The following is a 15,850-nucleotide window of genomic DNA, read 5'->3' as shown; positions in this document are numbered from 1 at the left end:
GGGGCAGGACTTTCATTTATTTTTCTTGCAATGGCTTCTTATGGAAGAAAGAGCCATCAAATCATAAATAAACCAAAGATTTTTCAGATCCAGGAGGGGGATAGAGCCCCCGTAGCCCCCCCATGTATACTACTATTAAACTTAATTTTCTATTTTAAGCAATGACCTTTTAATTCAAAACAGGAAATAAAAGGTAACAAACATAATTCTATGAATAGTGTCATACTTGAGATCCACCTTTTTTACGGGAAAACAAAATTTGGAGAAAAAGACAATTAAAACAATAATGAAAATTATTTCTTTAACTTGATTATTATATTTATTGAGTCCATATGTCAAGAAGATTGGGAAATTATTGCTAATTTACAAGTAATATTTATATTTGATAACGTTTTTTTCAAAAAACCTCCTCAACGGGGTTCGGAGACTCTCCACAGGTTCGGAGACCATTCCACAGGGTTCGGAGATTTTCCACGGGGTTCATGGCTTCTTGGCCTTCCCTCCCTAGCGTGAGTTCTCCTTCTCCAATTTCATAAACATTGAAATGACTAGTGAAATCTTGCTCCAGTGAGTTGCTGCTACTCCTCTGTCCTGGTGATCTGTTGATTGATTGATTGATTGACTGACTGATTGATTGATCCAAGTCCCTGAACGATTGTTAGAGATCATGATCATCTTCAGACTCTTCTTCTTGGTGATCTTCTCCTGAGGTTTGGCTTTTCATCTCGGTAGTTTGCTGCTCTTGCTGCCACTACTTCTAGTGTTGCTTATGATTAGTCCATTAGATGAATTTTTGCCTCTGATTGAATCTGTTTTGTTGCAAACTTTTCTTGCTGTCTCTTCTTCCGGTGTTGCTTCTGATTGGTTCTTTTGATGATTCATTATCTTGGTGTTGACTCCCATGGTTGATATCTTCGTAGAATTTATCAACTAATTTATCATTAATCTTACACGGTAAATTGATTTTGGAGAGTTCGTTGGACAACTGTAACATGTTTTCTTTTTGTAGTCTTGGTAATAGGAAAATGGATTCAAATCTTGTTCTCCAAATTTCTTTGCCAGTTGAAGTTTGCTGATGTGGGCATCATATTGGCAAGGGTTGGGGACATTGATCTCCCTGATCATTACCATAGCTTGCTTCATTATTTCTGTGATTTGTAGAGGTCCACTCCATTTCAGTTGGAGTTTCCGCAAGTTCCCAATGGGGGGGGGGGAAGTACAGCTACATAGATCATTTATCTTTAGATCATCAATTGGTTTCGAGTATGATTTGAATTGACGTCTTCTATGAACAGCATCTTGTCTGCGCATAAGGTCAATTATCCTTTCCAGCTCTTCCTCTAAGGTGTGGGGCTGGGGGTGTTGGGGTATCGTCTCTGAAGTTTGGCAGAAAGGATGAGGCAGGTTTGTCTCGCTACCTCGAAATAAGTGTGTGGGACTGCACAATGTAGAATAATGTTGAGTAGCATTATATGCAAGAATCACAGTGGGTAAACTTTTTCCCAATCATTCTCCCTATTAGCTTTTTTACATTTAAGCTACTCATCATAGAAATAATAGTAGAATCTAGTCCTGCGTCTATCCTGATTTTTGTCGGAGTCCCATACAACGCTATCCAGTGTGTTAGGATTGCTGTGGAGACTGTTTTCGCCAGCTTATTAGGGATAGGGACCACCGTACAGAAATGACTAAATTGATCAAGCATCATTAAAATGTACTTATTTTTATTCAACAAGGCCCATGCACAAGACATCATTGATGTTTTTTGACGGTTATTGAATGGTTCAACTCGTTTTAAATTTACCTCTTCTCTGTGCAGGCAACCTGCACATTCTGTGACAAATAGGCTGGTGTCTTTTCTCCACCCAGGCCAGTAGAAAACCTTTTTTACCTGTAGCATTGTACATGAACTTCGAATTCATTCTCCAACAATTAAACTAACTTGGCTTTTTTTTGCTACCTTGTAATCTGTAATTCTCAATTGTTTTCTTACTTTGTACAACTGTAACACATCACTGTGCAAAGTTTTGAGTTCATTTGTGTCAATGTTTTTATCATCAGCCTTACCTGTATTTTTGACAAACCATGATCTGACTAACCTGATTGTTCCATTGTCAATATGAGCTTTTTCTAGATCATATTGATGTCTCACAATTGTACCTTGTATGGATCCTATAAGAGGGGGTCCTCTGCCTTCTATGCCATTGTCACCTGCCAAATGCCAAGTAATTTTATTTACATAAGATGGCACTAATTTATCCCATTCTCCGAGATTAAATGTCCCAAGTATTTGACTTCCTGCCTAAACAAAAATGTTTTATCCGCACTTAATTTAATTCCAGCTTCTCTGTGTGCCTGAAAAACTAATTTAAGCAATTTAAGATGAGTTTCAGGGTGATTAGTATGTATTAACAAATCATCTAGGTAAGCAAGGACTCCTTCCTCACCCAACATATCAGCTAAACCCTGTACTAAGAGACAATATGCTGCACCTGCATTTTTTAACCAAAGGGCATGAGGGCAAACTGCCAAAGGCTGTTGCAAATGCAGTTAAAGGACGGGACTTTTTTTCTACTGAAATTATGTTGTACGTGTTAGCTGTGTCTAATGTCGAAAAAATCTTTGACGAACCAAGCAATTCTAATATATCGCTGATACATGGGGTGGGGTAGGAGTCGGTCACCATGACCTTATTGACTGGGCGGAAATCTACACACCATCTTACAGCACCTGACTTTTTTGTGACCGGCACCAAAGGTGATGACCAAGGAGATTTAGAAGGTTCAATTACTTCATCATGAAGCCATTTCAATAGTTTCTTTTTTTAACTTATCACGGAGGGGGATGCTAATGGTCTCACTCTCTGTTTTACCAGTCTCGAAGAAGGCAGGAGCTCAATTTTTGAATGTCTCCCAGGATGTTTTGCCCTCATGACAACTGTCATTGGTAAAAACATCTTGGTATTCATTCAACATTGAGTACAAATTTTTACTAATTTCTGGAACTTGTTTGAGAATAAAATTATTTTCTAGCTTTTAATGGGCCCACAGTTTATCTGTGACCATTCTACTTTTAATTCCAGGTGTGACCGAGTTAATAATTACAGCTTTCTCTGTTTTTTCGACAAAGCACATTGACCCATGTGCAATAACTTCCCCTGGCATTAAAACAATGCAATTCTCTGATAAGTTACAATTCAAAATTGTTAGACACTTATCCTTCTGTTGTGTCTTGTGTCTGTATATGCCTGAAACTGCTCCATTCAGGTTTCCATCGTTGACTGGTTGGATATTGATTGTAGCAGCAGGGTTGAGGGGTACAGAGACATGTACTCCATATGCAGTTTTGGCAGGAATCTAGACACACTCTGCAGATCTTATCAGCAAAAATAGGAGCTCCATCCTCTCCCATTACTATACCCTGAAGAATAGGGGTTGGGGGGGGGGGGGGTATTATTCTTGGGGAGAGAAATCTCCCTGTTGATAGTCCTTCTAGTTTTTTGTTTAGATCTAGAGCAAGAGGGGAGGGGGTTTAAATTGTTTTCAACTACATTTGCAATTATATTTTGAGTTTGATGGTAGGGGGTATGCACAAGCTGTGCTAGTGTAGGGGTAAAAAACGGGCTCAAACTGTTGTGTTTAAGGAAATTTACCCCTAAATAATAGGAATTGGGATAAATTTTCCAACACTTTATCTGTGCCCTTAAATATAATATCCATCCTACTAAACTTCAAGTCTAATTAACTTCATGTAATGTGGTCATCGTCTCGTTGTCAGTCGGCCCTTTGCCGATTTCAAGCATGACGGACTTAATCTACTTAGTTCCCCCCCCCCCCCCCCATAGGTGATTACAAAAAAAATCATCAGAAATCGCAATACCCGAGGGTACAAGTGCCCCTATATCAATAAGAATATGAGGGCAATAAACAAAACTAGCTTTACCTGTATGACTGATATTAACAGCACCATCTGGACCAAATGTGAACATGCTGGTCTCCTCTGTTGGTTCCAGGTGGTTAGTTTCAATCTTTGATTTCTTTAATTGCTCAGTTTTAATATTTTCTTTCTGTAACTGCAACACTGGAGTTTGCTGTGCTTCTAGGATTTGGGCTTCACCCTGATATTTTGACTGCATGGTCTTATTAAACTTTTTCTTGATTTGTACTTCTTCCAAGGTTAGGGCTGCTTTCCTCTTTATTGACTCTGTCGCAATTAAATTGGTAGGGTTAACCAGGGCTTTTGACACTTGCTTAACGCCTAAACCAGGGCGGATACCTGGCCTCTGTTGCCTCCTTGATTTCTGGGTCTCCGTTGAACTCATTCTAAACAACAAAGAATCATTTATAGTTTGCATTCATGATTCTCAGGTTGTTTAATTTGTCCTTACTAAAACTGCAAAAACAACCCCTTAAACTTACTTTGTCGGGGTTGTAATACATTATTACTTATTGTAAGATTTGGGAGAACAAATTATTGTTTATATTTTTTATTACCTTTTCAGTCACTGAAAATTTGCACAATGAACGGGAAAGTGTGAAATTTACTGTCTGCAAACACAAAACAATTTGTTTATTTAAATCCCAAATACCGCTGATGGTTTTCTGACAGAATACACTTTTTGTCGTCTTTGTTTATTGATTAGTGGTAAATCGATACACAATAGGATCTAGCTGTGGTATTAATCAAAACAATCTAGCTAAAATGAACATTTCAGACGTACTTGAAGAGTTTAGCATGTCAAAATATAAACTTTGAATGAGAATTAAAAAAGAAACTCTAAATAAAGAAACTCAATATAAACAAGCCAGATTGGATCTATATGCAACGTTTGCAAACACATTTATTTTACATTAGATATTTTATACAAACTATAGGATCTACCAAAGTTAATCCTTGAATCATAGATGAAGATATCCGCCTGCTGGTGATACTTGTCGACTCACCTCTTTTACTCCTTCATCAAGACTGAAGCATATCTCTGGGCAAAAAATGGACGCTGATTATGCCTTCTCTGCCGACAGAATAGTCCCACTACTCCTATCTCTGGGCATAGATACATAATAAGGACGGGTTGGATTTGTTGTTTGTTGACTCCGGGTTACTCCATGGAACTTTCCATCTAACGGTTAAATTCTCGGAGTTAAAAATTCTTATATTTATTAGACCTTGTGTCCAGATTTGAACAAAGGATAATGGGCTTACTGTATATTGCAACTTTCTAAATTTGTATGGATGATACGCTCTTCCGTGTAAATTGTTTTTAACAATTTCCTCAAAATAGAAGTAAGATTAGTAGCAATCAAAAGCGATTATTTTTCGCCGTAAGCTTATACCCCCTTTCATTTTTCACGAACACTCCCTTTAAGTCATGTTTTCCAAAAATTTTTAAGTGGCAGGCTCTGGTTATGAAGTAATTTCTAATAAAAAATGACAGTCATGCCTTGAACAAACTTGCTGCCTATCTTAACAGCAGAAGGACCTCCAGAGTTTCCAGGACATGCGCTTCCAGTCATCGGCTTTATACACATCATAGATGGGGTTTTTTTGATCATATTACTTAAATAAATTTGGTGTTACATTTTCACGTTTTTCATTTAAAATCAAGCAGTAAGTTATTTAGATTCACCTATTTGGTAGAGAACTTTGTGTTTCATAAAAATGTTTGATTATTTTTGTGCATTCATCTTTGGATAGCAAGTGTGATTGAGCTTCTTTTAACTTCTTAGTCGTATGCATGGACATCAGGTATGGGATTCTCTTCACATACATTATATTAGTAAACAATATAATCACGTTATTTCAAATGGATATTTTAGTACTATGAAGTAAGTCTACTAAAAGAAACTAAGTTCTAAACACAAACTTTAAACTCTGTTTAAGTTTGCACCTTCAGGTATATAGGGATCAGAAATTTGAGTTTGAGACAAGAACTCCCTTTCTTTGTGACATATTTCTTTTGGAGTAGATAATACCCACCTCTATATAGTGATACATCCAGTTCCAATTTTTGTTGCACTTGGAACATATATTTTTTACTTCTTTTACTTCTGTATAATTTGGAGCTAAGAGCACTTCGTTAAATATTTTCACAGTATCTTCAAGTATATAAGATAAAATTCTTTGTTTGTCTCCAGAATCTGGAATTTTTTCCTCTAGTACAAACTTGAGAAGATCTTGCATTTCCAATGTCAGTTTATTTTTAAGCTTATTGCTTATGGCAGGGTTCAAAAAGTTCATTTTTTGATCATAGACTTTATCAAAGTTTGGGAACATTTCTTTAAACCTGAAAAACAGCTTTTTCAGAAATTTTTCTTCTTTCTTCGAATCAATCCTGCCAATTGTTGTGCTATCTCGGAGTGATAAAAGCAATTCTTTTAGATCCATCTGCGGTTCTGTGATTATTTTGAAATCAGTCAGTGATTTGCTTAGATCTTCATCTACCCCCCAGCCAAGTAATAGAGTCTCCTCTTCTTCTTTTATAAAAGTTTTCTTCTATATTCAACCAATAATGTTATTTATTGTTACTTACTTAGCCAGTGCTGTGAGTAGGGATGGATATCGTTTTAAGATTTTAATAATATGCTCTTACAGAATCTGATTTAATTTAGCTTTTTTTTACAGGAGACGCAAGTTCCAAACCATGCTTATACTCCAAGCCTGACACTGGGTGTCAGGTTGGAGGACAAATATTATGATCATGTTTCATTTCCCCTACATATCACGGATTTAAATCTTGAACAAGCTTTGGAACATATAAACTATCTTTTGCAACAATACATAATTTGAGAATAATCATCAATTCAGAACAAAACACACTTTCATAATTTACAGAATACTATTAATCACTGGAAATATTTTTATCTTTTAAATTATTCTACAATTTATTTCAACATACCAAATTGTGTAAATGCTTGAAAAGTATAATTAAAATGTCTCAAAATCGGAAAATATTTTTTGCTTTCAAACTTTGCAAGTTTGCATTTGCTTTATAATTGTGAAATGTTCTAAAATTTATTTTTTAATCATTAAAAATTTATATTATTTTATTTGTCACGCACCTCAGACCCTTTAGAAAAAGTGAATTCAACCTAAAGTCTGATCGTGTCAACCTTGTTGCACCGGTTGGTCCTACTGAGTGTCTGATTTATTTACCCAATGTCCAGGTGAAACTGTACAAACAAAACCGGAAAAGTTGACCCGGCTCAGAAATTCAAGTGTACTACGGCTGCCCGTGTTGTAGGGATTTAATATCTAATTTTTTTCTATAGCTATAATTCTAAATAACTGTGCCAGAGTTGGATAATGGATATAATAAGTTTTTATAGGTTTTATTCCTTAGGCAGGCATATTGGTCCAACATTTTGATTAAATTCTAAAAGAATAATATTGGAAATTATTTATTTTATCAATTAAAATTTTTAAAAAAAATTATAATGTAATGATTAAAATAATGGGTTGGGTAAAGAATTTAAAAAAATTATTAAACTTACCAATATTTTTTTCCGTTATTAGTATAGCAATGTCATATTCAAAACTATACTCTTGGAATGCGTTGATATACTTAGGGTGAATAATGTATTTCTTTATTTTTAATCTTTGCCCTTCCAGATTTTCATAAATCAAATCTAAAAATTCATAATCAATGTTTTTATCTTCTTTCAGAGGCACTTAAAATTATGTAAATAGTCCTTTTTGAACAAAAATCATAGATTTTGACTGAAAAATTTTATTTAATGGTCTAGCTAATTTTCTATAAGAAGTTACTTAGGTGGTGCGTAGATTATCCAGCAGGGAAATTTTTTTTCTCAACAGAAACCCCTTTTCTAGTAGAATTTCCAGCAGAATGTTTTTGACGTAAATATTTTTTCAGCAACAACTTTCCCGTATCGAGTAAACCATTTTTTATTCATGATCCGTGCAGGCGTGGCATGGCCATGGATGGAAAATGATTTTTAAACTTTTCCGAAAACAATTTTTTTAAAATTTGATTATAAAAACTGCATTTAAATATATACTGAATTTAGCTAAATGATTGATTTTAAAATTTAAATTTAAATTTAAAGTTCAGCTGGATGCCGGAAATTTCCCCTGGAACAAAATTCTGTTGGACAGTCGAGTGGTTTTGTAAATTTAATCTAAGACAATATTTCTGATTTATAATTTCTATTATAATCATCGTAAAGTTTACATGAATGAAGTATAACAAGATTTAATCATTTACCATTGATACCAACAACAGCTGTAACATCGGTAGGAAATGGGGGATCAAAACAATGAGCAGCAGCTAATATAGCTCTTGGAGATATTATTGAAGCTGTACAAAAATGTCTAAGAAAGTAAACAAATGATTTGATTGTTTTTAATTCTTATTTTATTTACCAACCCGCCAATTCCCTCTTGTAAAGAAGCAACCCAGGGATATCTAAAGTAATAATATTTATCATAGACTCTTTCTATTTGGGTGCAGGCAGGGAGATTAATCTTTTCGTACTTCGTAAATTATTCTGAGATCAATCTACTTCTTCGAATGAAGATAATTAATTCCACTCACTTTTTACTTTTTCTTGAATTTCTTTATCTATTTGTTAAAATTTACCAGCAGAAATGGTCCTCAGAAGAAAAGTTGTTTACAATAATTTAATAAGCGTGACTTTAAAAACAAAAGTGAACTAATTTGTTGTTTAGGAACCTATTTTTTAAAACAAGTTTGAGGAATCATTTGTAGAATCAGTTATCATCAATGTGTTAAATTTCTTATTCTTTATAAATTTGTTTACAGAATAATTTTATTTTCTAAGCTTGTTTCTAAACAACCACAAAATAAACAGTTGAATTTTGTTAAATTTTTTGTCCAAATTACTAAATAATTGTGAAAAAGTTTTCTTCTGGGGACCATCCGTTTTGGAAAATTTTTACATAAGAATTCACGCTCTTACAAATGATACTGTTATGAGACGTTCTCATCACATTCTGTTTTTCCACACCCCTGGATACCCTGGAGTAATGCTGTGCAGCCCCTGTGGACGGAGTCTAGTAGGTGTTGCTGGCCATAGGATACTATTATGTGAATTATCAAAATTAAATGCTTTTATCCTCCTCAGACATTAGAGGAACACTGATGCAGCTATTCTTGTTTACAAACATAGACCAGAGAGAACTGGTAATAATAGTTAAGCAGAGAAAAGTAATATGCAACATCAATTAACGTACTTCTTGCCTGATTGCCCTTCCCTCCCTTAAATAAAAAAAGAGCTTAAAGGGACTGTAAAGGAAAAATGAAAGGGGGTATAGGTTGAAAGCTAATCACTTTAGCTCTTGATCGCGACCCATGAAAGTCATATTTGATGTTCCTATCTCGAGAAATTGATATACAACTTTGTCAAATTTATACGAAAATTAATATATATACAATTTTGTATAAAAGTAGTAGGTTTAAAAAGATCAAATTCAGCAAATAAGCAACCAATGTGAAAACGATGATATCCATAAGAAAGCTAATTGTAAATTAGGTTTACTTTTATATTTTTTATTTCTATTTTTAATAAATTTCATTCATAATATTATTTATACGTCCGTATTACTTGACCAGAAATTCCACCAATGGCAGTGCAGTAAAGTGGTCACGTGATAGAGGCGGAGACACGTGATCAGTATACTGCTCTGCCATTGGTGATAGTTCTGGTCACGTGATTTAAGTTTAAGATTTTCTAAATTTTACATAGATGAACTTTCGTATCATTTGAACACAGTTTTATATTAATTTCTCGAGACAGGAACATCAGATAAAACTTTCATGGGTCGCGATCAAGAGCTAAAGTGATTAGATTTCAGCCTATACCCCCTTTCATTTTTCCTTTACAGTCCCTTTAAAGAACAAACTAAATTTCTGTTGTACCTGTGAGGTGATGAAAATTTTCCTCCTTGAATTCTATTTGTTACCCTGGTAGGGTTCTCCCTTCCACACTCATTAGCACAGCTTTCTTCAATAAAATGTTTAAATTTTCAATAAAATTAATAACTAACCCCATAAATGATAGTTATGATTCACTATTGTATCCTTTAAAACTTTAATTTAATAACATTTATCTTTTTAACTATCAATTCATCTCTTTATAAATTGAGAAAGGACGAAAAAGAATTGATTTGATTATAAACCTTAAAGTTGTAATTTCAAGTAATATATCATTTGAAAAAAGGTATGCACAATTCAGAACACTACTCCTACAGGAATTCCTATTTCTAAACAATACTCCTACAGGAACTCCTATTCCTAAACAAAACAATACTCCTACAGGAACTCCTATTCCTAAACAATATTCCTACAGGAACTCCAATTCCTAAACAATACTTATACAGGAACTCCTTTATTCCTAATAAATACTCCTACAGGAACTCCTATTCCAGAACAATACTCCTAAAGTAACTCATATTTACTCCTATAGGAACTCATTTTCCTAAACAATACTCCTACAGGACCTCATATTCCTAATAAATACTCCTACAGGAACTCCTATTCCAGAACAATACTCCTAAAGTAACTCATATTTCTAAACAATACTCCTATAGGAACTCATTTTCCTAAACAATACTCCTACAGGACCTCATATTCATAAGAAATACTCCTGCATGAACTCCAATTCCTAAACAATACTCCTACAGGAACTCCTATTCCTAATCAATACTCATACAGGAACTCCTATTCCTACACAATACTCCTAGAGTAAATCCTATTCCTAAACAATACTCCTACAGGAACTCCAATTCCTAAACAATACCCATACAGGAACTCCTATTCCTAAACAATACTCCTACAGGAACTCCTATTCCTAAACAATACTCCTACAGAAACTCTTATTTTTAAACAATACTCCTACAGGAACTCCTGTTCCTAAACAATACTCCTACAGGAACTCCTATTCCTAAACAATACTCCTACAGAAACTCCTATTCCTAAACAATACTCCTACATGAACTCCTATTTTTAAACAATACTCCTACAGAAACACCAAAACACCACTCATGAAGTATGTATGACAGTTAAAGAGACATAAATATGTATGTTTAGTCTCCTGTTACGTAAATTAACATTTTAACTATTGTTTTGTTTCTCAGTATGACAAGTTCAGATAGATAAATAGATACAGGGTTACCCATTAAGAATGATACTTCTGAGAGGACTGTACGGAATGTATACTAGGCGGCTGAAGACTTAACTTAACCCTGAGAATCGTCATATCTTTAAAGTTGTCTTTTCAGTCGCATTCTTTGTGAATAACCCTGTAGATATATTGTATAATATTGATATTTTTGTTTTTGTGAATGACCCTGTAGATATATTGTATAATATTTATATTTTTGTTGTAAAAAATTATTTATTGAAAGTTTTTTCTTCTAATATTATAATTTAGTACTTTGCTTTTCTGTTTGTCGGTTTGTCTGTCCGTTTGTGTCCAATAAACGTCAAAACTCAAAGCGGCTGAACCGATCGGGCCAAAATTTTGTTTGGGACCTTACATGTCCCCAGGAAATTTATATATATTCATGTCCCCAGGAAATATATATGATGATATATATAGAAAATTTTTAATTTTGCCTCCAACAAAATTCGATTTGCATAAAATTTCGAAAATCCACAAAAAACAATGTTGAATCCGCAAAAAAAAATTATTTTTGTTTTACAATGTTTAGAAAAGAAAATGTTTATAGTTGAAATAGTAGATGGGCGCGAAGCGCATTAAAGCCTAGTTATACATATACGACTACGAGTAATATATTTCATTAACGAGAAAGAAGGCAGAATACAGAAATAAATTTACAATTACTAGAAATTCAAGGCGCTTCGCGCCCTTCTTTCTAGCCTTAGAAGGCGCTTCGCGCCCATCCCCTAAATTAATTGTGAACATGTTCTCTTTGTGTACATCGTAAAACAAAACAAAAATAATTCGCGGATATTCACAAAAAATTTCGCGGATTTTCAAAATTTTAAAAAATTTAATGACGATCGAATTTTGATGGAGACAAATATTTGAAATTTTGATGATTCATAAACCTTCCCTGGAGTCCCTAGATGTCCCACAAAAAATTTGGGCCCGATCGGTTCAGCCGTTTTGACGTTTATTGGACACAAACAAACAGACAAACAGACAGACAGACAAGCCAAATTTATATATAGATTTCATTTGTGTAATTATAATTATAATGAACAAATATTATTTATAAAATTCATAAAAAAGGCGTGTTATATATATTTTGTATACATAATTAGCCTGCCCGATTTTTTTTTAACCTCTCCCCCCCCTAGAAATTTTTGACCCTCCTCCCTCTAGACCATTCGTGATGTCTATTAAATTATGGGTTTTAGCTGGGTTTGATTTCAATTTCCCAGTCATTTCTGGGATTAACAAACTCTATCAAATAAAAGGCCTCCTTTCCCACCTTTCAGCTTTCACCTTTTTTTATTTATACCCAAAAGGATTTGTCCATTATGAATTGAGACTTGTTAAACAGGTTATAAAATAGCAAATCCACCAATATGAAAAATCCGCGATGATAAGCCACCTGTGCACTGGGAACAAATCAGTTGCAGTGTTCTAAAGAATATTCATAAAGAAAATTAAGGACATGAAAGAGGAATGGGTGAAAATGCTTTTTGGCAGGTTATACAAAAAAAACTACCATGCCAATTATAATTCATATTTTCCCCTGAAAGTTAAGGGCATTAATATAAAAAGATTACTATACATGCCCAGAGACTACCTTTGGAACTAGTGGTTCTCATGAAATATGTCCTAAGTCAAAATCCAATGACCCAGCGATAATTTAAAACTGAGAGAGAATACGAGCGTTTTTTTCTAAAGTCTCAATTTATAATGGACACACACTCTTTATGATATATTCACTAATTACATTAACTAAAAAGACAGGACTTCAAACATTGTGCATACACTATCAATATTTGTAAATATGTTAATTTCACTATATTAAAAGAGAAAAAAGAGCTATACCTAATTCGTCATCTGTAAGCCTGAAGTCAAACCCACCATATTTATAATCATCGCCTATTGTAACATTTTTATCATAAGCTGCTCGGCTCATTGGAGATTTTTCTTCAAGGTCATCTAATGTTTGAACCAGGTATGTCTTAGAATGGATACTCAGAAACAGAAACCATAAGAATGATAGAATAGAAAACAGATTCATCACAGCTAAACAGAAACAGACAGAAATCAGTATGATAAACTAATTCATCATATTTAAACAGAAAACAGAATATCGGGATAATAACCAGTTTTATAGTAACTAAACAAAAAACAGAATATCAAGATAATAAACAGTTTCACTGTAACTAAACAGAAAACAGAATATCAGGATAATAAACAGTTTTATTTTAACTAAGCATAAACAGAATATCAGAATAATTAACAGTTTCATTGAAACTACACAAAAAACAGAATATAAGGATAATAAACAGTTTCATTGTAGCTAAACAGAAAACAGAATATTAGGATAATAAACAGTTTCATTGTAACATAACAGAAATAGAATATCAGGATAATAAACAGTTTCATTGTAACATAACAGAAAACAGAATATCGGTATAATAAAAAGTTTCATTGTAACTAAACAGAAAACAAAATATCAGTATAATAAACAGTTTTATTGTAACATAACAGAAAACACAATATCAGGCTAATAAACAGTTTCTTTGTAACTAAAAAGAAATCGCAGTATCAGAATAATAAACAGTTTCATTTTAACAAAACAGCAAACAGAATATTAAGATAATTAACAGTTTTATTGTAACTAAACAGAAAACAGAATATCAGTATGATAAACAGTTTCATTGTAACTAAACAGAATATCACGTTGATACAGAGTTTCATTTTAACTAAACAGAATATCAGGATAATAAACATTTTCATTGTAACTAAACAAAAAAGAATATCAGGATAATAAACAGTTACATAACAAAAAACAGAATATCAGGAAAATAAACAGTTTCATTTTAACTAAACAGAATATCAGGATAATAAACAGTTTCATCTTAGCTAAACAGAAAACAGAATATTAGGATAATAAACAGTTTCATTTTAACTAAACAGAATATCAGGATAATATTTAAAATTCAGTGATGGTGATGGACCAAACCTCTGTAGAGTAAAAAAGTAGATGTTAGTTCCACATTTATTGAAAATATATTTCGGTCTGGGTTGACCCTCGTCAGTTCTAATGATATAATAACCATCATATCGATAAAAAAATAAAAAAAATGTAAAAATCACAAGAAGATAAACAAACAAAAAGATTATTCAAAATAAAAATTTGGGCTGTCAAATGGACATAAGGGAAAAGAACTCAGATTATGAGATGGAAAAAAGATAATTTGCAAATATTCACTTTCTAAAAAAATGTTTTTAGACAATTATTATTCCTTGAGATTGTTTCTTNAGCTTAGCCATAAAAATGTTTGCATAGGAAGGGGCTGGATGTATTCCCATTGCTGTTCCTATCAATTGTTTGTACAGTTTACCACCAAATTCAAATATGTTATTTTTCAAACAAATGTTTACCAGCTCAATCAAAAATGACGTAGGTACAGATTTATCAGTTCTGTTTTCAAGAGCTTCTCTACAGAATTCTAGACCATCATCCTGAGGTATATTTGTGTACAATCCTGTAACATCTACAGAGAATAGAATAGAGTTGGCTGGTAAATTATCTTTGTTAATTTCTTCAATACATCTCAATACATCAGGATAATAAACAGTTTCATCTTAGCTAGACAGAAAACAGAATATAAGGATAATAAACTAAACAGAAAACAGAATAACAGTTTTATTGTAACTAAACAGAATATCAGGAAAATAAACAGTTTCATATCAGAAAACAGAATATCAGGATAATGCACAGTTATATTGGAACTAAACAGAATATCAGGATAATAAACGTTTCATTGTAACTATACAGAAAACAGAATATAAGGATAATAAACAGTTTCATGGTAACTGAACAGAAAGCAGAATATCAGGATAATAAACAGTTTCATAACAGAAAACAGAATATAAGGATAATAAACAGTTTCATTTTAACTAAACAGAAAACAGAATATGAAGATAATAAACAGCTTTATTTTAACTAAACATAAACAGAAAATCAGGTTAATAAAAAGTTGTATTGTAACTAAACAGAAAACAGAAAACACTCAGGAATATTTTGATAAGAATTTACTTGATAGAAGCTCAATTATAATATAAAAAAGTATAGAGATACATACATGTTAATTCTGTTTTGAATTTGTAAATTTATTTACACTTTTTTCAGTAAATGTAAATGTAAAATTGAAAGCATATCTGATTTTTAGTAAATGTAAATGTAAAAGTGAAAGCATATCTGATTTTTAGTAAATGTAAATGTAAAAGTTAAAACATGTCTGATTTACAAATTTTTCTCTCAAGAAGAACATCATTGCGAAATAAAATTTAAATAAAGGTTTACTTGAAATTACAATAGTTGTTTGCTTACCTCTCTCTTGAAGTTCCAAGTATCTACTCGATCCTTCTAAATACCAATAATGTTTTCAAAATTAGATTTTAAACTATAGCTATGTTTGTTGTATATTGTTTATAAATGCATTGTTTTAAAAACTTCTTTTTCATCGCATAAATTGTTTTGGGATTCAAATACAAACATGAAATGAAATTAAAAATCTACTTCATCTTTTTCTTAAATACTTGAAAATCAAAAAACAGTTTTATGAAAAACACAAAATAAAAAGCAATCGGACATTTTGCAACGAAGAAAAATTTCCAGTTTTACATTGTTATCTATTTTAAAATAGTTTTGAGTATTT

The 15,850-nt window shown here is 32.7% G+C and overlaps 2 protein-coding genes across 5 annotated transcripts in view; both read right to left on the bottom strand.

The window, feature by feature from the left end:
- Positions 1–5,267, bottom strand: part of LOC111702110 (uncharacterized) — a 7,337-nt gene extending 2,070 nt beyond the window's left edge. Inside the window, exons 1-3 of one of the 4 annotated variants that reach the window (XR_002765356.1) lie at positions 4,944–5,267; positions 3,943–4,322; positions 2,161–3,356 (exon numbers count right to left, since the gene is read on the bottom strand). Coding sequence is in view for 1 of the 4 variants with exons in the window: in XM_023473688.1 (XP_023329456.1) it covers positions 3,943–4,354 (412 nt within the window). In the remaining 3 variants the exon portion in view is untranslated. Of the gene's footprint in view, positions 1–444; positions 1,419–2,160; positions 3,357–3,942 lie in introns of those variants that run through there. The other 3 variants (XR_002765357.1, XR_002765355.1, XM_023473688.1) reach the window with 3 other exon arrangements.
- The window catches only part of LOC111702109 (uncharacterized), a 20,295-nt gene extending 4,683 nt beyond the window's left edge, over positions 1–15,612 (bottom strand). Inside the window, exons 1-10 of the mRNA XM_023473686.1 lie at positions 15,523–15,612; positions 13,005–13,205; positions 9,896–9,980; positions 8,384–8,422; positions 8,222–8,328; positions 7,491–7,625; positions 7,335–7,372; positions 5,977–6,492; positions 5,627–5,757; positions 5,441–5,556 (exon numbers count right to left, since the gene is read on the bottom strand). Of these exons, the coding sequence (XP_023329454.1) occupies positions 5,441–5,556; positions 5,627–5,757; positions 5,977–6,492; positions 7,335–7,372; positions 7,491–7,625; positions 8,222–8,328; positions 8,384–8,422; positions 9,896–9,980; positions 13,005–13,200 (1,363 nt within the window). The 5' untranslated portion in view covers positions 13,201–13,205; positions 15,523–15,612. The remainder of the gene's footprint in view (positions 1–5,440; positions 5,557–5,626; positions 5,758–5,976; positions 6,493–7,334; positions 7,373–7,490; positions 7,626–8,221; positions 8,329–8,383; positions 8,423–9,895; positions 9,981–13,004; positions 13,206–15,522) is intronic.
- Positions 15,613–15,850: the final 238 nt, after the last annotated feature.

The sequence above is a fragment of the Eurytemora carolleeae genome, unplaced genomic scaffold, assembly GCF_000591075.1.
Source record: "Eurytemora carolleeae unplaced genomic scaffold, Eaff_2.0 scaffold482, whole genome shotgun sequence".
NCBI lineage: Eukaryota > Metazoa > Arthropoda > Copepoda > Calanoida > Temoridae > Eurytemora > Eurytemora carolleeae.
Note: the sequence above shows the minus strand (reverse complement) of the source record. Positions and strands in the feature narration are given on the sequence as shown.